The 20,400-nt window shown below is 37.2% G+C and overlaps 1 protein-coding gene across 2 annotated transcripts; it reads right to left on the minus strand.

The window, feature by feature from the left end:
* Nucleotides 1-1,183: 1,183 nt before the first annotated feature.
* On the minus strand, nucleotides 1,184-17,366 carry LOC103707968 (protein CELLULOSE SYNTHASE INTERACTIVE 1-like). 2 transcript variants are annotated; one of them, XM_039134268.1, is made up of 8 exons: nucleotides 17,182-17,366; nucleotides 16,476-16,602; nucleotides 14,494-14,567; nucleotides 9,069-12,123; nucleotides 6,304-8,848; nucleotides 4,648-5,102; nucleotides 1,786-1,902; nucleotides 1,184-1,651 (listed from the first exon to the last, which is right to left on the minus strand). In XM_039134268.1, exons 3-8 carry the CDS (start codon nucleotides 14,556-14,558, stop codon nucleotides 1,511-1,513), a joined length of 6,378 nt encoding a protein of 2,125 aa, XP_038990196.1. In that variant the 5' UTR covers nucleotides 14,559-14,567; nucleotides 16,476-16,602; nucleotides 17,182-17,366; the 3' UTR covers nucleotides 1,184-1,510. The 2 variants fall into 2 exon arrangements, with proteins under 2 accessions (XP_038990196.1, XP_038990195.1); XM_039134267.1 differs by having other exon boundaries at nucleotides 16,476-16,607.
* Nucleotides 17,367-20,400: the final 3,034 nt, after the last annotated feature.

Here is a 20,400-nt window from a genome sequence, read left to right on the forward strand (position 1 = left end):
GCCCACATTGGCGACGGGCCAGGTTCTATCTAATACTATTTACAATAATTTAAGATTTTAGTTAAAAAAATTAACTGGAAGATATTATTTGAGTTTTTTAATTTTGTATAAGTTTCCAGGTTTTACCCAGTGCATGCCCATATACGTTCACTAAACACAAGCTCGTATGTATCCTCACAAAAATATTGACACAAGAGATCATGATGACTCCGATAGGATACAACATATATAGCGAATCACATAGAGACTACTTTATAGACTGTTGTGACATATATTTTTTCTGAATTTTTAGATATTTTATTTTCTATTCTCATGGATATATTTATAAGAGACCGGGATAATAAATTCAAATTTACCCAAAGAAAATGATGTCTATTTTCACACCCTCTTGCGTCCTAGAATAGCATAAGACAATCTCAATCGTACTCTTAGAATTCTAATTATTTCCTGATTTAGACCTTGGCGATCCGCATGGCCTTGTACTCGCTATTGGTATTTTACATTATCAAGGCTCCAAGAGGCATATTTCTCATAAAAAAGAGAGAGAGAGAGAGAGAGAGAGAGAGAGAGAGAGAGAAATAAAAAAAAAAGACCCCAAGGCACATAAATAAGCGAGCTCTTAAAAAGGAAGCTCAAGATCCACCAGTTCCACTTAGCCCAATTGTACTAGAGGTCACCAGCAAACCAGGAACATGCAGTAAACATTAAATGACTTGGATGCGCAATTAAAATATAATTGAAATCTGAAGATTCTGAACTAATGCCGTAAACATTAGGGGCCTTATTTTGATCCCTCTTAAGGCCTCGAAAACGAAGTCCATGAGACTTCAATGGTTTCATCATATCTTGCTGCAAATTCTTTGTATATGTGAAACATATTTCCTTTACGCTTTTGATTTCAAGCCATTAGCAAAAACAGATATTGATTAGCCGACCATTTATACATTCCTCCGATGGTGCGGAAGGGAGAATATTTTGAAAAGATGGTACGACATCCCTCAAAAAAAGAAGAAAAGATGACAGAATCTTTACAAACAGTCCTCAGTTTCAAAGCTCTTACTTTTTTGATATGGTAGAGATTAATCTCATTAGTTTCACAGCACCTATTCCTCCCCACCAAGCTCTCTTATTGCAGTCCTAGGCAATAATAATTCTCTTCATAGTTCCAACTGTGAAAAACAGATTTAAAAACATTCCTCAATGCACATTAGACACATTTATGCAAACATCTGTTACAAGAAAATGGGGGAAATCAAAGTTCCCAAGCTACAATCTCCCGAAGCTTATCAAGGCAAATGTTTAACAAAAAAATAAAGAATAATTTGTTACAAGCAACAAAAAATAGACCCCAACACGACTGATTTTCTAAGGCAGAGATAACAAAGATGACAATTTCCTCTGCAGACTATATACACTGATACATAAAGAGAGCAAGGATAAAAGGGAGAAAAAAGGAGCAATTTCAATTTTATAAATTAAAATTACAAAGATGGCACACCTTATAGGACTATTATTTATTTGACCATTGAAATTCGATTTCCAAGTTCCTAGGGGGTCCGCTTTTGCTTTCAGGAAGCAATGTGTACTCTCCAGCAACCGATCCCAGCATAACCACCCGATCTATCTGAATCGTCACTTTTCCAAATTTGCTCTGCAGTCAGAAACAGAAGAAATTGAGGTGGTCAATTTCCAATAGAACAAAGATCCAAAAGCACAAAGATTTTGAAGCAACTTGTTACACCAAAAGGGCGATAACAGCTATCAATTTTTCTTTGGAGTCCATACCTTTCCAAATTTGCTTTTATTCTTGCAAGATATGTGAAGCTTCTGGCCTTTAGGAGGACTATCAAATGCCCAAGCAAAAGCTTCATCCCATTCAGGTGTAGGACCCGTTGACACAATCTGAAATTGGAAGATGATATGAAAGTAAATAGCCATGCTGGAGTATAATTATAATCCCTATGACGAGTAGATAATTATGAAGCTCAAGCTTGACCACAATGCAGAGCAATCTATGTACAAAATTTGATGATGTTCTAAGAGTGAAGCACATAAAGATCTTAAATTCGGATATTCTACATTATTTAATATGATTACTCAACATATCCTTCTCAAGATTTAAAGCATTGATGCTGGCATGCACTAGCATGATGGCCAAGCACTGGCAGACAGCAAGAATGCAGTCGTGGTTCTGCTCTATTAGGCACTGGCATAGTATGTGCTGGCCGGGTGCAGATGATACTCTGTCCATAATTCTTCTAAGCAAGTCACTTTATGAAGATTCCAAGAAAGATGAGTGCATGGTCACTTAACTGAAAAAAATAACACCTCAAAACTCCTTTTCCAAGAAACCTCAACGAACCTGACAAGGGGGCTTGTTAAATAAGCCAAGGTGTGTAAGCCCTGGGGCTCCCTTTCAACTAACTCCTGAACTTAAGAAACATTCACACTTCTGAGTCCTTACTCCACTTCAATATAGTCTCGAAAGGTTCTGCAACTAGTAAAACATGGAAAGGGGCAAGGAATACTTGCAAGAGCCAAGAGAGGTTTTGAGCACAAAGCATATACCCAACAAGACAAGGTCCTTCGACGTCTATCCACCCATCTGTTTGTTAGATACTAATGTTTTTTCACTGACTTTTCTGCCTATGCAGAATAGAGACAAGGGATTAAACAGTGCAAAATGCTGAATGAGTGAGGATTGTTTAAGCAGCCAGTTGTAGTTCTTAAGTGTTACAATATGCGGTCAATGGGAAGGAATGAGTCAAGAGTATATGATAAGCACATACCGAATAAAATGCAGGGCAAGGTGATGTAAAAAAGCGATCCAATTCATTATTTTCCAAAGGTGCTGATATACATTAAAGAAAGTTTCTTTTTTTATTTTAATTGTTGAATTAAAATAGATTTTTTATCCCGTAAAATATAGCTCTAGATTTTGTATGATATTCAGAATGCTAGTTGATGAAATTTTTTTTAACCAAATGGAAGGTCACAAAACTGTGATGGATAAAACTATTTTCTGGTTGCACTTTTTTTCAAAAAACATAAATTAAGAAACTAAATGGTTAATTTTATTTTAGTAACGAGCACCGTGGATATACAATCCAAAAATTAAAGTTCAACAAAAAAAGAAAGGCTTATCAACATTGAACAAATATTACTCTAGTAACAAAAAAGTTCCTTCTGGAATATCATTAATTATGAAATTAAGAAAATATTAAAGAACAATTGTGTGAGTAATTGGCCATGTAGCCCAAGAATTTGATTGCAATCTAAAGCAATGCATATTTGATTAGTGAGTAATGGCAAGTGCAAGAACTACAAAAAAGGGTGTGCGAGCATGGCACTATTCATGGAAAAAAACTGAGATGGCTTGACCATAGGTTAAAGGCAACCTTGACACTGTGCGGCCACGGATTCTTGTAGAAGCAGCAAAAAGGAAGAGAGGAAGATGAATAAGAACAAAATCAATATAATAATAGCGAACATTTTGGATGTTGATTCATTTGCATAAATTTGACCATGTACAAGAACTAATATTGAGCTAGAATTCATAGAGCTGGTCCAAATTAGTTGTGATACGGTCTGTTGTGTATGGTTCACCAAAGGTGGTGCAAGCCCTAAGCCAACAAGGGTTTTAAAACCATCCTTCACCATGTCATGGAGAATTTCATCTGCCACACTCTTGGCATGTTTTATATTGTAAATTTATATTTATTATGCATACAAATATCCTGCTATGTTATATGCAGATTCACACTTTAAAATTCTAATAAATCACATTTTACATGTCATAAATGAGTCTTTAAAAAATAAAACCTTTAGAAGTTCAATACACAAAGAACCACTCTGAGGAATCATGATGACCTTCTTACGTACACTATGTTCTTCCCTGACTGACCTCAATAGACATCCACCCTCTCAATAATATTTTGTCAATGATGTTGAAGTTATTTTGGCTGGCATGAATGCGGTCAACAAATTTATGAAGGGACGGAAGGGTATCATGAGATGCCATTCCCACTAAACCACATCATAGCCTAGCTTTCAAGAAATAGTTTCCAGTATCCAAGCTTCATTTTGCAGTTTCATAATTTCTTTTATGCTTTAGTTGTGATTGAGATGTCTTAACAACTTCACTTGGTGCAGTTGAAGAGACAGATTGAGACCTCCCAAATAAATGGAAAGGAGTCAAAAATTAATCCCCTACCATAATGAATTAGTAGATAGAGGTTAAGCTGAACTTCTATTAATTTATGCATATGCAAAAAAAAAAAACAAAAAACATCCGAATATTTTTAAATAAAAATATAAGCCTTCTCAGTTATGACTTTCGACTTCTATAGCATTAATTATGTAAATACTATTTCTGTAGCATAAGTTATTTAAATTTACATTAATAATAAATGCAACAAAATTGAAATTACTACAAAATTAGTAATGCTAAATTACTGACTCAAATCGAAAATAGCTTTCCATCATATATTAGAAACAAGCTGATCTTAATAAGATAAGGATAGTGCTTTCAGGATACCATAAATGTATTAAGAAGGCAGGACAGAATAAGAGCACAACAGTCCTAAGCAAAGGAGTTCACAAGTTTCTTTTCATACATGCAGAGTGTGATTAGACATTGGATGTTACCTTTGTCTGTCTCGGTGGATTGTTGCCAAGTGTGAGTTTGCAGTAGACACTTGGGTTTCCCACTGACTGCCTTAAATTGTTACCACGCTTTATAATAACTGTAAGTGTTCCTGGTAAGCACTGCAAAAGAAGTTCAGCTTTTTCTTGAAACCGAGGTGGGCCAGACTGAATCAAGTATTGAAATAAGGGAATAGCCTCTGATGCAGCAACAGATTGAGCTTTGAAAACTTCAGTTGGGCATGCCGACCAAGCTTGCCTGAGAAGGAAAAGTGAATCCAACGCTGCTTCTTGAGTTGCCTCAGAGCCAGTTTTGAGAGATGTTACAAGATGGGGAATGCTTAACGTAGCAGGTTCGGTGGATCTCAAACGAGGAAAGTTGCTCAGGAGTGCATTGAGTGCTTTTAGATACTCCTCACTTGCACTTCCATTGGCCCATAAATCCTTTTCAATGGCAGCTGCAAAGGAATCAAACTCATTAGGCATCAAAAAGGACACTGCATGCTTGAAAAGCACAAGCGAATGAAAAAGAATTTCAGCTAGAAAAGTAGTCATTCTGAACATAAAACCTCAACAAATTATGTTGAAACAACATCACAATGATCACAATATTCAGAAAAGTTTTTATTCTCAGTGTTAGTCTCCAATAATATTCCATTTTAGTGTTGATAAAACATTGATGGGTATGGGTAATGAATATTATGAGCATTAATTAATTAAAAATTAATGATACTTCATTAAAAGTAAGGACAAATAGAAAAATAGAATGTTGGCCCTATGGTTAATTAAAAGGCAGCAACAAATATAATGTAACTCTCAATTTCAGCCAGCCTCTTTGTTAAAGAGGCACTTGATGAGTAAACTTCAGGTTTGCAGAATGCAGATATACTCTCCTGCTTAAGAGGTACTGCTGACCACCACCTCATAGAGAATAATTCTATAAACTAAGGATAATCACAATGTTTGACTTTGTGTTGTAAGAGTCCTACATATATAATACAAAAACTCTTCAACTTCAATAATCAGACTTAACATTTATGATCCCCTGTATTTAAATTTGTATCCATGCTAGAACTTTATACACTAGATTTGATAATACCAAAGCCAATGAACTTTTAAACATATTTATCAACTTTATTTGTAAATCATGAGGATGGACAATGAGATATTCTGAGCCTTGAATCAGAGTGGATTTTTTTTTTTTTATGATTACCAAAACAGCTTAAGCTAAAACCAACATGTACTTTATAAGAAATCAACAATCAACACTCATAAGTCTAAGCTATAATTCTTCATTACATGCTTAGCATAATTAATTTGATTTCTCAAAAGCAAAGGATAAGCAAAACTGGAATAGAGGATAACTTCAAAAATGGGTATTAACTCGTATTAGGGATAATATTCAGGTACAGTCCAGTTCAATGGAGCTACTTGTTAGTCAAAATGACCACCAGACATGTACACTAGACTCTCATAACTAACAATCACAGTTAGGAGAAGTACCAAAAAGGAAAAAAAAGAAAAATTCTTCAAGCAGCATCCTATCTCAATTATGCATCTGTTTGTGCTTGAGATTGAATTGCAGACATCCCAGAACAAACAAACATTTTCAATAGGAATTTACTTAAAAGGCACATGACAGAAGTCACAAGAATTTACCAGTTATAGCTCTCACTGTTTCGCTGGAAGCATACTCTTGGATGGTATGATTAGAGAAGAGAAGTTTAACAAACATTGCTGCTTGAACAGATGTATCAGGATTGCTTGAATTGATAAGGTCCAACACAACCTGAACACCACCAGCTTCTGCAACAGCTCTCTTATTTGATCGGCTGTACATTACAAGATTTTGCAGGGCACATATCGCTACTACTTTCATTTCTTCGGTTGGCTGGTCTTCAAGAAGATTTACCAGAGCTCGGCATGCTGAAACAGCATCTGTAGTTCGAGCAAGGCCTTCATTTTGGAAAAGATCACCAAGAGCAAGAGCTGCGAGCAACCTTCCCTGCTGGGATTGTGTTTGAGGATCTAGGAGATACATGGATAATGGTGAAATAGCAGATTTGGCGGCTTTTGTTTCTCTGATCTTCACATTGTTAAGCAAAACTTCTAGTAGTCTTGCTGCAGTTTCCTCACACTGATGACTACTAAGAAGTTCCAATAGTGCCTCTACAGCACCACTTTCAGCCATTGCTTCGGAACTGGTTGAGTCATCGCTTTCCAATACAATAAGTGCATTTAATGCACCAACAACTGTACTTTCCATTCCAGAGCGAAGCAACTGCACTAATACGGCCACAGGCACTTCCAGAAAATATTCCGAACTATTCTGCAGAATGCTGGATAAGATAGAAGCAGCAGATTCCCATATAGCATGTGGCAAGGGAGGGTCAGTTTGCAATATTACTTTAGACAACTCATAAACACCACCTTCTTTGGCAATTGCATTTGGCCAAGCTAGCGCAATGTTAGCAAGGGCTTTTATTGACCTCTGTTGTATAATTGGCACGCCTGATCCAAGAACTTGGATTAGGGGACTAATTGCTTGCTCTGTTACAGCATCCTTCTGTAAGTGTCCTTCCAATAGGAGATGGGATAATAGTTCTGCAGCCAACTGTTGTACTGCTTGACTAGGTGAATCCAGTAAAGCAATAACTGGTTCAATGGCCTGTTGAGGTGTTAGGTTACAATCAGATCGACACTGGGGATGCTCCAAAATATTAACAAGAACTTGTAAGGTACTATGCTGACCACTAGGACCAATTTCTGGCCTACTTAATAGGGAGAGAAGTGGTGCCACAACCTTGGCTGCTGATGGACCCTTTGCAATGCTTGCATTATTGGTCAATATTCTAAGTAATTCTGCAACTGCAACACACAGAAAATCAGGAGCTTCATGGAGTATATTCAGTGTGCTCTCAATTGCTCCAGCTTTCACCATTTCCAATTTACAGTCTGGTCTATCCTTTCCTAACTTTGCCAAAGCTCTAGCAACTGCGTCATGAAGCATGTAATTTTTACCAAATAGAAGACCAACAAGAGGAACAATGGCACCATGTGCAGCAACTAGTTCTGCCAATTGCTCATCATCCAAAAGCTTATCCAGTGCACAAACTACTGAATGCTGTGCAGGACTAGACTCGCTTACTAACAGAGACACCAAAGGCTCCACACAACGTGCTGCAGCCATCGTAGACCGAATTCTTGTATTTCCAAAAAGGACGCAACATAGCTCAGCAGCATCTCCCTTCAATTCTACTGAACAGTTCGAAGAAAGTATATGGCAAAGAACATCTACTGCGCTCATCTCAACATCTGCAACAGCAAGGGCTTTTGATGGATTATCAGAAAGCAACCTCACAAGAGCAGCAATAACAGCATGTTGCTCCCTCTCCAAGCCAGTGCTCATAATTTCTACAAGCGGTTGAACAGCTTGCCGAGCTGACTCACTGTTCCTGATATGATCTGAGGAGAACAGATTCTCCAAAGCTTTAGCTGCACTGTACCTGGAATTTCTTCCCCCCAGTCGTAAGACTGCTACAAGTTGATTAACAGCACCAATTGCAGATTCATGATGTCTTATTTCAGCATTGCCAAACAGGATTCCCAATAATTCCGTGGTTGCTTCTTCTGTTGCATCTCGTGGTCCTAGTGAGAGATATTTAGAAAGTGCCTCTAGAGCCCCAGCTTCAACCATTACAAGCTTGTTTGCAAGGCAATCTACTGCTAGCTGATTCAGGAGGCCTAATGCCAGAAAAGGTGCACCTGGTCGGTCTGGAATTGGTTTGAGTAAATCAACAAGTGCAGGTATGGCTTTCCTAGAAGTTGCGCCAACCCTTATGTCATCAACTCTAAACAACCTCTCCAATGCAATTTGCTCCGGACTGCGCACCAAAGAGAACTCCTCTGACAATTCTAAAAGATCAGCTATATCAGTATCAGCACAACCAAGCAAAGGTATAAGCCCATTAGCTGCCCCAGAATTAGCAACAGCCAGCAAAGTCCCTCTGCTACCATTACAAATAAGACTAGCCAAAGCTTGTGCAGCAAAATATCTGTTTGCTAACTCCTCTGATCTCAACAGATTCGCAAGTACTGGAATGGAGCGCATTGTTGCATTTGATCGTATGATATCTCTGTCTTGAAACAGCACTGCAAGGAGTAAAGCGCAAACCCATGTGCTGTTATCTTCTTTAGAATCACACTGCAAAATTTTATGCTTATAGAAGTCAGATTAGGCTCTGAGAGTGACCATAAGATTCAGAAACCATGCGAACAAATCACGGCATTAAGTGAAGAAAGTAAATAGTTGACGAAAAATATTGATGAAAGTGCACAAATGAAAATACACATACAGTAAATACGGATACAGGCACAGCTCATAAAATAGGGAATGAAACTGCTGAAAAGGCATTGCCAGTTACCTGCATGGATTGGAATGCATACTGAGAGATCTTGTCAGTGAGAACTTCAATGGCTCCAGCCTCCATTATGACTGCTTTAGTTTTGTCATCATGACAAGCAAGTGTAGAAAGTAGCCAAATAGCAACCATGTTACCAGATATCACAGCTGTGCTACATTCAACTTCACCATTTCTATATTGCTCTTTAGGACGCCTATAAATGCTTATGTCTATGTTGCTTTCACCATCTCTCTGGTCAGCCAATGAATTTGTAGAATGAAGCATACCAACAAGAGAATCAATGAGATGAGCGCATAAGCTTGATTCATTCAAAGCTTCTACCAGCTTCTGGCCGTTCTCTTTTGCCGCACAAATAAGAAGAGCACTTCCCCCAACTTGGACTTTGAAGTTGTTGGATCCAACGACTCTTCTTGCAATTGATGATATACACCCAGAGGTGCCCGATACTACACCACCCAGTATAACAGGCTGATCATGACCAAGTCTTGACACAATCTCTATAGCTTTATCTTGTAACAAGGGAGTTCCATCAGCTATACATGAAACTAGAGGGACTATTGTATGGGGATATTCAGCAAGAATTGCCCATGGAGGTTTTACATGTTCACTTGCTCCTTTTGATCTTGACAATATGACCAGTGCATCAAGAACTTCTGCTGTAGCAGCATCTTCAATACTAGCAGATTCCAGAAGGAAAGCAAGTGCAAGGACTGTCCCAGCACGGTTTACACTATCAGATAATGCCTGATCAATAGAGCGACACTGAAGAAGACGTGCAATTGCAGCAGCAGCATGAGTTCTTCCATCAATAGTGCCATCTCGCAAAACTCGTGTAACAGAAAAAATAATCTCATCTGGAGATGCCTGCATAGACACTTCATGATCCAGAAGAAGGTTAGCCAAAGCTCGTGTTGCCTGCTCTGCCACTTCGAGAACCGAGGAATTGGCAAGCAGGACTAGTGGAGTCAATGCATCTCTAGCAACTGCAGCAACCTCCTTGTTTTGCTTAATTGAAAGGAAAATAGCTGCAAGGCAGCAGGAAGCCTCCCTCAGTATTTTTTCAGACTCTACATTTAGCAGCTTCATTACTGACCAGAGAGTCTTTACAGCAATATGAGTTTCTCTCAAGTCTTTGCGGCAATGAAAGAGACCTGCAAGTGCAGATGCTGATTTAGCTTGAGTTTCTTCCTTTGTAGAACTCAAGATTTTTGCCATGGTCTCAATGGCATCATTTGCAGCACTTCCTTCATGCAAAATATCATTGAGGGGTGCAACTGAAAGCAAACTTTTTAGTGCATCTAAAATATATACTTTAGACTCGGGCTGATCACTGGTTAGTAGAGCAGAGAGCTGGCTGATAGTACCAGTATCTGACTTATTGATGAGATGGTTTAACGTTTTTGATGCAATCCCTTTTCCATTATCACTTCCATTTTTTAGCAGCCATAGTAAAGCAGGAACAGCATCAGCACTTTCAACACATGCTCGTATGTCTTCACTGTGGTTACAAAGATTTCCAAGGATTAACGCAGAATTTTCTTTGGCTTTTGGAGATCCTGTTTCTAAAATTTGAACAAGAGGAGGAATGCCTCCAGCAGCAGTTATGGCCCACTTGCTTTCATCATTTTCATTGGATAAGAGGCAAAGAAGAGCTACAGCACATTCCTGTTGTTGCTCTGATGAGAGGCCAAGAAGAGATATCAAAAGCTGAACACCCTCACGACCTTGCAATGCATGCCATAGACTACATTCTTTGTTGCAGAGTATGAGAAGAGACTTCACAAGTTCATCCTGCACCTCATTTGTCGCCATAGTTATCAAACCAACAAGCAAGCGTTTTGCATCAGAATTGCTAAGTGTCCCTGATAGAATATTATTCCCATATAAACTGGCCAATGCTTCAATAGTACGCTCCTGCACAAGAAATGGCAACTTAGGTTTAATCTGCTTTACCAATATGCTCTCAATAACTAAAGGGTCTGAAGCCCTAATGGATTCAGCATTAGTGTCGTATATCATTAGAGCTGAAGCTAAAGCACCCAGTGTGTCAGCAATCTGTCCAGGTGAAGTACATGATCCGAGGCTTTCTCCAAGGCTGGATATAACATATGACAACCCGCCAGATATATTTGCTAATGCACACATTGCATTTTCCTGCAATGCTTGAGCAGATTCACCTTGCATATATTCTTTTGATGGAGCTATAGTTGCATTTATCAAAGCAGGGACCCCATTAGAATTAGCTATCTCACGCCTGGCTTCCTTACACTGTGCAGAAAGAGATTTAAGAGCACCTGCAGCCTCAGCTCTAATAGAAGTTTCATTACCAGGCCCCAGTAACTTGAGGAGTTGCTTAGTGGCTTCCGCAGATAAAACTCGAGAACAGACAGATGCATCTTCCATCATTACACATGCAAGAAGATAGCAAACATTTGCAAGCATGCTTGTTTGTCCTGAGGAAAGCAGTTTTATAAGTATATCCATCCCACCAGATTCTACGGTCGCTGACCAGAACCCCTCTGTGCTCTTAGATAAATTCTTTAATGCTCCAGTAAGCAGACTATCCACCATACTAACATTTCTAAGGTCATGTTTTAATTTTTCCCACAAAACAGGAACAACTCTTTCAGTTGCAAAGATCTTTGATCCAACATGATCCCTTGCTCCACCTTGAGAAACAGCATAAATAGTTTTTGCAGCTGCAATTTGACCCTCGTCTGAGCTAGACTTGAGAAGAGCAAGCAATGGAGGAACGCAACCACCAAGCAACACTTTTACTCTTAGGTCTTCCTCCTTGCAAAGAGATCCTAAAACAGTAGCAGCCAATATCTTCACTACTAATGATCCTGACCTGAGAAGGGAAACAAGAATTGGAACTGCCTGGGAGTGTGACCCAACTGCTCCAAAGGCATTATCACGAGTTTCGATAAGCTCTAGCAACTGTTTCAAGGAGCTCTCTTTCTCTTGAGCAGTTGAAGAATTCCGACGTAACTGCTCTATACACTGGGCAACACTTGAAAGTGTTCCATCTGGATCCTCCATGCTAGCACGGTCTCTGAAAGTAACATATTGAGAAAATTCCATAGGTTAAATCTATCCGCAGGCATTTAGTACTGCAGAATGGTCACAACCCTGATCGACTAAATTTTGTGCTCTAAAATCAGTTTATACAAAACCTTTAAACATTTATTAAGGGATAGCCGGACATTCAACTTCCCACTTAAGAGGGTCATTTTTTCAAATACTGTACACGTAATAACATTATGCAAGTAATAGTTATGTTAACATGCAAAAAAATTGGCCAACAGGCTCTGCATGTTGAAGTGTTGAAATTGTTTCAATGTTGCTATTACAACACTGATGTGTCTATGAAATCTGTGTTTCTCAAGAAAATTTTGACAGTTAAATACATTTCCATCCATGTTGGAATATAACAATTAAAGAAACACATCTAGAGTTCCAAAAACAAATAAATAGCAAGCCTTATATTTTCTATGTGCTGAACCTGATAAAAAATAGAAAATTAGTTTATCGTCTGGTTCAAAATTAAACACTGCCAATGGTGATGATGAAAACATTGATCTTGACAGAGTCCTATTACATACTTATAAGTAATCTTTAATTATTGATACAATTGTAATTCTTCTTTTCTCTTTTCATTCTGCTGCATATTATAGTTCCAGGTTTGAAATTTTATAGGGTACATTAGTTAGCTTAATGCTCGTAGTGCACATGGTACAACAATTTTTTTGTTGTGTACCCACACATTTGCATCCATGACAAATATAAGGAATTTTATAATGCAGGATTTGTCAAATCAAACTACAACAAGCAGGACAAGGCTTGCTGGTTGTAGTTATGGTTATATTATAGCTATATACATGCCTATGAGGTCATGCACACATCTGATTTGTTTTTCGGGTCAATCACTACATTTTCAAATATTTAATGCAATGAGAAAAGAAAATAAAAAAGAAGAAAAAAGGATCAGTGATTTTCGGTTGGTGCAGGTGTCACAATGGTTGCCCATTTCTTTGATATTGCAACAGGGTAATATGCAATTCATCATTTATACCTCCATTGACATCCTATAACAAAGTCACATATGACTATACACTCAACTATCAGCCATGAGTTTGAGAGTAGTTGTTAAAAACTAACATGAAAGGCTAAATATTATGTTTGTGTATCTTTTTGTCATTTCCACTAGTGATATATCAATGATCATTATCTTGTCAAACATTACAATCTTGCATGACTGGAAAGATGGGCCTGCATGAGATATGCAATGACGAGCTAAACTTTTGACTAATACATGTCTGTATGGCAATGAGATGCAACCAGACAAGTCCCAGGCTAAATTTAAATTTGTATCAGTAGGGCTTGAAAGTCCATGCCTATAGCAATAATTTTCTCATGAAACAATGTACAGATTGAATCTCCTGATATGCTATTGAAACTAAGAGGATACTCAAATAGTTTAGCTTGCATAATATGAGTATTATATAAATCATAAATTTAGTTAACATAAGCTCAGGCAATTAATCTTTGGCATATTTTCTTAAATCAAGTAAACATTGCAGCTCAAGACCATGTTATGTGAGCTTACAGTAACTGTTTCTTGCCCCTTATTGAGTAATATACAGACGGCAATAACGTCTGGGTAGCATATTTCCATTATACTAGTTCTTTTACAAGTTTGTGCAAATTAACAGATCCTTACTAACAAACAGCAAGCAACATGCCACAATATATTGCTAACACACATGGATCTCATAGACAAAAACAGTAAGCACTAAATGTCATAGTATATCGTTAAACCACACAAATAGCAAGGAAAAGATTATGAAATATAAAGCTAATATGCTCATGTATCTATATATATATATATATATATATATATATATATATATATATATATATATATATATGATGACGATCCTAATGTTCCCTAGGCATAACCTAGTCATTCCTTGTGCCAAAAAATTCATGGTGAACCATTCAAATGGATAATCCACACAGTTTGTCATGATCACATAAGTTTGAATCGCATGCAGACCAAATTCCAATGGCATAGGATATGTTCTGAAATTGGATCAGAATAACCATTTGTCTTCTAATAAAAAAAAATGCTTTTTTCTTTCATTTTGTTCTATAGATATTTCACAACATGCAGATATTGATACATGGATTGAATTACTGATTTGAATGGTCCAAATTGCACCTAGGCACTGTGCCATAACATCTGTTGCACTAGGAAATGTCTCATGCATGTACATACTTTGTAACTTCATATTCTTGATGTCAAGTTATGGTCAATCATAAATTTAAAAAATAAATAAATAATATAAACAAACTTTGAGTCATTTCCCTTGTGGAGTTGTGTATTGATGAAATCTAAAATGTAGAGGTATTCTAAACTCACCTCAAACCCATCTTCATTACTGAGTGTGGAGTTGGGGGCTCCGAATCTTGAACTTTAGTATCCATATTTCTCTCCTGTAATTGTACAGTGACAAAGAACATTAATCATAAGAAGTGCATCAAAGAAGGCAACAGATTAGTTTCCATGACCTATACAAAATTATTCAATAGTCGAGATAAGAGACATCATGAATAGCTCCATTATCATCTAAAAAGTGCTGTATGCAGTAAGGTTATACTGTCTAATTTATGTATAACTTGGCGTTCATTAAAATGGCTTGCAGATTAACTAAATGATATCTTTGTAGAATCTAAAGTTGACAAATATATTTAATTTTTTATATAATATGAAATCAGTGGTATCCATTTGATCCTCCCTAAGTTCATCAACATATATGAGTGCCACTTTAAATCTATGACTAAGTAGAACCAACAGATTCGCAGGTTTAACCCATGGTCAGTTCAAACTGGCTCAAACCAAAAATGAGAATGCACAATAAAAGGTCGTTGGGTTTCATATAGAATTGATACCACCAAAATACCAAATAATCAATACTTTCTCAGTCGTGATTCTTATCAAGATAGTTTAATATTATTTATCCATAGCAGTATGAGGGTTAAGATTGATAAGTTATCTCTATGATTATCTTTTTCATTGCTTAACCGTGATGAAATAATGTCAGTTGGAGATATATGTTGCATAGGAAATATCACGTTGCTTTTTTAACATATCAAGCTATCTAAGTCACCTCTTAGTGTTTTTATTATGTGATGCCACATGTAAACTATTGGGTCCAGTCCATGGATATAAGGAAGCCCTAAGATCTGATAAGTTAAAAGAGAAATTTCTGCAGTTCAAAATCCTGAACATGTGTTTTTGATAACATGTAATTTTATTATGAACAAGGCCAGGGCAATTAGATTCAGTGGGTGAATTTTAGCGTTTGAAGATCTGACAAGCTTATCCTACCATCATCAAATATGCGATGCACGTCTGCAAGTCTACCTTTGGCATCAACTTGAAGCCCTAGGGCTTTTAGGTGGCAGATGCCAGTTTTTAGTGCTGCCATGGAGAAATTAAAGGGCTACTCTTAGAGGGCCTGGACCTGTTTCTACCCACACTCTTCCATAACTTCATTTTTTTTTTTGGACATATAGTTTCCAGCAAAACAACAACATCAAATACGCATTTAAGCAGTTTTTATATTGGTAACCTCCAGTGCATACACGACCTCTAATAAGCTTGGCAAAAAGGCATTTATTAGGATTATTCGGTAAATTATTTTGCACAAAGAAAATTAAAGAGAATAAACTGAATGGTATTAGTCAGAGAAAGGAATCAGCAAAAAGGTACGAATTGGAAAAGCCACAATACAGATAATTACTGACCTGGCTTCACTATATGACTGTTTTATAAACACTACAAAACAAGTTGGCAGAAAAAAAGAATTAGTAATTCAAACATGACTATCAGATGATTTCAAGACTGTATTACTAAAACAATGAAATCATTCAGTATTTTTCTTTCAGTATACCCACTTACATACGAACAAACTCTAACACTTAATTCATTTAAGACTGTGAGTGAGGCTAAATGATTGGAATCTTAACTACCAACAAAAGTTCATTGACAGACTCCGCTAGGTCTTGTTTCAAATTCAAAATAAGAAAGTGAATGATTTGGGCATGAGAGTACAACTGGGACTCAGATGGAAAATCCAACCTAAATTTAGCTTTTTTTTTATCTCTTTCTAAACCAAATTTATAAGGGATCTATCTAAAGGAAAGTGCTATTTTTGTTATTATATCATCAAAAACAATAAAATATTCCATAGACTACATTGAACCACGAGATCGGAGGACCCAGTGTCTAAGGAAATTAACTCTCCAGCTATTACTTACTGAGCTGAGAGATACTGAAACAATGCCATGATCCAACAGCAATCATTGGCTCACTTACAGAACAACAAAGACGAAACCTACCAGATCCGCAGCTCCGTGGCTGCCGCCATTGCTGCTCGCGTACCTCCACGCTAGTGTCGTCGCCAGCTTTACTGCAGCTTAGGAGCCCCTTAGCTAAGTAGATCTAGCTCTCTTCTTCGCCCTCAACCTGCTCTGAAATCAAAACAACCAAAACAAATTAAAACAAAACTATATTTTGGGATCTGCACTGCAATGTAAATAAGTAGTAAGGACACCAAATCTGTGGACAAGCTAAAAAGGGGGGAAAAGGCAGAAGGGAAATTTAAATCAATGAGTAGCATCAGCAACTCGTCAAAGTTAGAAAAAAAAAATCCCACTAAACTTTGGAGAACCTAGATCTCAATCACTGGCATTTGCTCCAACTTCAAATCATCAAGCCAGTGATCTCCATCCACAGATCTGATGATTTCAGTGTTCCCAAACTGTTCTCAGAAATCAAACCGAATCCAAACAAACCCTCCAAATTCAACTCACACTTCCCAGATCACTATCTAATCCCTCAAAAACATCAAAGATCGCATGCACCTCCGTTTAAAGGACCCCAAAAATCCAACAATTCAGTAAATTCCAGAGTGCAAACGAGCGCATTAATGTCGGATTCCCCGGAGGAGACCGGATCGTCCTCTCCCAGTCCAAGTCTCACAGATAGTATAAAAATGAAGCAAAAAAATGAGAAAAAATTCCAGAAAACTCAGAGGAGAATAACCTCAATGGATACGAGCAGCAGAAAAGCTTCGATTACAACGGGAGAAGACAGTGGGGTAGAGATCTTTCGGACAGCGACGGTGATTTTTCTCTCTCCGCCTCCGAAGCAGCGGAGAGAAAGTCTCCAAGTTTTTTTTTTGTTTGGCCTTCGAAATTTCGTCCGGTAAAATGAGTTGTTATTTATAGCAAGCTCAGACTTTCTCTTCCTTCGCTCCGACGTCCGCCGACAATTTACACAGCTAGTTTGGGCGGCCGCTTCGGCTCGTAGCGGATCGGCGCGAGACGCAATCCAAAGCACTAATTACGTAGCGACAAATGCGAAACCGTTTTGTTAGGATGTTTACGGAGCGGGCACATTATATGAAGTGGGATTTTTTTTTTACCATATTTTCTCTTATACCCATCTTTAAAAAATAAAAAAATAAATAAAAATAAAACTTTTCTGACTAACGGAGTCCCTCAATTTTATAATTTTAAAAAAAATAAAAATAAATTCATGAAGAATAAGATAATAACTAAATACTACGGAGATGAAAAAAAACTATTGCATTTTTTTTCTTTTTTCTCAAGGGATACATACTCATCAGTTTTCTAATACATACCACAAACTTCTTTGATACATACCTAGTAGCAGTCCAATATATACCTTCAGATAAATTGATACATACTTTTTAGAATATGATGTTCACGAATACATAGTATATGGCTAGTCGATATACATCTAGCAATATTGTTATCCGATATTCCAATACACACCTCCAGGTAAATCAATATAGTCTAAAATATGATGCTCATCAGTATACACTACATGGCAAAGTGATACACGCTTGTTGGCTTTCTGATACATATTGTCAATTTTTCTGATACACACCCAACAGCAATCCAATACATATCTTTAGGTAAATCAGTACATATTTTCCAAAACATGGTATTCATGAGTGAACACTGCACGGTTAAGTGATATACACCTAACAAAATAATCATCCAATATTACAATACACGTTTTTAGATAATCGATGCATAGTTTTCAAAATGAAGGGAGAAAGAAACTCGGGAGGAGAAAAAAGCCCTCACGGATTAGAGAAATAGCTTGATGATGAAGAAAATAAAAGAAAGGCTTGACGAGAAAGAAAGAGGATGATAATAATCTTTCCTCATGGATGGTCTCTCTTGGTGCATGTAATTTTGTTTCCTTTTTTTAGTTAAGTTATGATGGACTCCATTAATAGAAATCCTCTTATTTCTATATGATTTTTAGATTTTTTCTTTAAGATAAGTGCTTGAGAAAATATGTCAAAAAAAAAACCTGCCCCATATTTCTTTTTTATGGTGCCCACCCCAAATGATTTTTATTCCTCAACACTACCTTGAAAATGTTCCTGTTGGCAAGTTCCAATTTTCTGTATCTATGTCATCGTGCAATGCATGTGATAAGAAAATATATAAACTAATTGTTATCATATCAAGGGAAATGCTCATTTTTATCATATGCATCTCTTTCGCTTTTTTTTTCTTCTTAAACAATAACTTAACTAACTAGAGTATATATACTTTTATTTAAAAAGATATAGTGAAGTAGATGGCTAACCAAACATAAGCACTTTAAAAATGTCACTTTCTCATGGTCAATCAAACATGTCAAAAGTACTTTCCTAGGCATCCTCTTCCTGGGAATTTATTTTCCAAGAATCATATTATTAGGAGGGAAAATACTTCCCGCGAACCAAATGAGCCCTAAGATAATAGTAGTTAGGGGAGGTTGAACAGTGACATTGAAATTGGCTGGCGCGAGACAATTTAAGAAGCAGCATTTTTCCAACCTCCACGCAGTTGGAAAGCAGCTGTAAGAGGGGACCCCTGGGACTTCAGCCACGGTACACTGGATTACCATATCCTGCGTGGATCAATACCATCCAGAATTGATCGTTGAAGACCCACCAGAGCCATTGGATGGAGATCACAGACCTCGGGGTGCATTCATCTACGTTCTGGATCAGCACAACAACAGTTTCAGAACTTAAAGTTAATGTATGGAGGCGTGGTTTCTTTGATTGGGATCAGGTAACAGATTCTATTGGCGTGATTAGGATGGTTCAACAAATCTACGGAAATCTATTTTTACATAAAAGCGTGTTTTGTGCTATTTGGTATAATTTATTAATGCTCTTATGTTGCTGTTATAAGTGGCTCTTGGCCTTTCTTTTATTTTTTTGTCCTTTTTTTTTCTGGTATAGTGGTATGAAACAAGTCGATGTCAAGTAGTTGGGCACGTACCAATGATTAAATTGAAATTGTAAAGCCATGGCAAGAAGCGTAACTTTTGCTTAGCTTCAAGAGTGCGACTCCCAAGATCATCCTCAATGGCCAGATTATGAAGCAAGGTGAAATGAATCTTTTAATCGCACCATTTTGATCCATTTTCAGTTATGTGAGGATCCGTGCTGGCGTGTGTTTAGTCTCACATCGGTTATTCGCTAGATAGATGTTGGGTACTTATACAGAATTAAGAAACTCAAATAGCACCTTCCGAATAGCCATTATGGGTGAGATCCTGAGTTGTTATAAATAATATCAGCAGACGCAACCCATAACTTATATGAACTAGGGAACACTGCAACACGGATCCATTAAGGCCGACCACGGCCCATGCAAGCGTGTGTTTAATCCTACATCGTTATTCACTAAGTAGATTTTGGGTACTTAGATTAGAAGACCCAAAGAATACCTTCCAACTAGCCATTTTGAGTGAGATCCTGGATTGTTATAAACTATTTTAAGAATTTATGGCAATTTTATTAGCCATGAATTTGCTTGGATTTTTTCCAAGTTGAGCCTGGAACTACAAATTACGTCAGTATGCTTCCTAGAACATGGTTGTTACCATGAGTGGCTGAGGTCACTCATGGACTCTTACATGTAAATAAAGCATGCTTTCTTCCATGTTGACCCGATGTGCAAGCAAGCATGATTGAATTAAAAATCTAAAAGAAGAGTTTTCAGCTTATCGATATATATTCTAAATTAAATGACAGCTTCCAATTATGAAACCAATCGAAGATGGCAATTAAAATGGTCCATCATGTGTTACAAGGACTTCAAAGAGTCAATTTTTGGATATATAGATTGCGATTAAAGTGGTGAACAGTGAGTGGCACTTAATAATTCATCCAAAGGGATTTTAATGATCACTTATTTTAGATATTCAAGTCAATTTTAGGCA

Source organism: Phoenix dactylifera, chromosome 15 (genome assembly GCF_009389715.1).
Source record: "Phoenix dactylifera cultivar Barhee BC4 chromosome 15, palm_55x_up_171113_PBpolish2nd_filt_p, whole genome shotgun sequence".
NCBI lineage: Eukaryota > Viridiplantae > Streptophyta > Magnoliopsida > Arecales > Arecaceae > Phoenix > Phoenix dactylifera.

Coding starts and splice junctions, on each gene's coding strand:
- LOC103707968 (XM_039134268.1), bottom strand. CDS start 14,558: ATGGATACTAAAGTTCAAGATTCGGAGCCCCCAACTCCACACTCAGTA. Junction 8,849..9,068: donor ATGCATTCCAATCCATGCAG/GTAACTGGCAAT, acceptor AAAATTTTGCAG/TGTGATTCTAAAGAAGATAA. Junction 1,903..4,647: donor ATCCACCGAGACAGACAAAG/GTAACATCCAAT, acceptor TTCCAATTTCAG/ATTGTGTCAACGGGTCCTAC.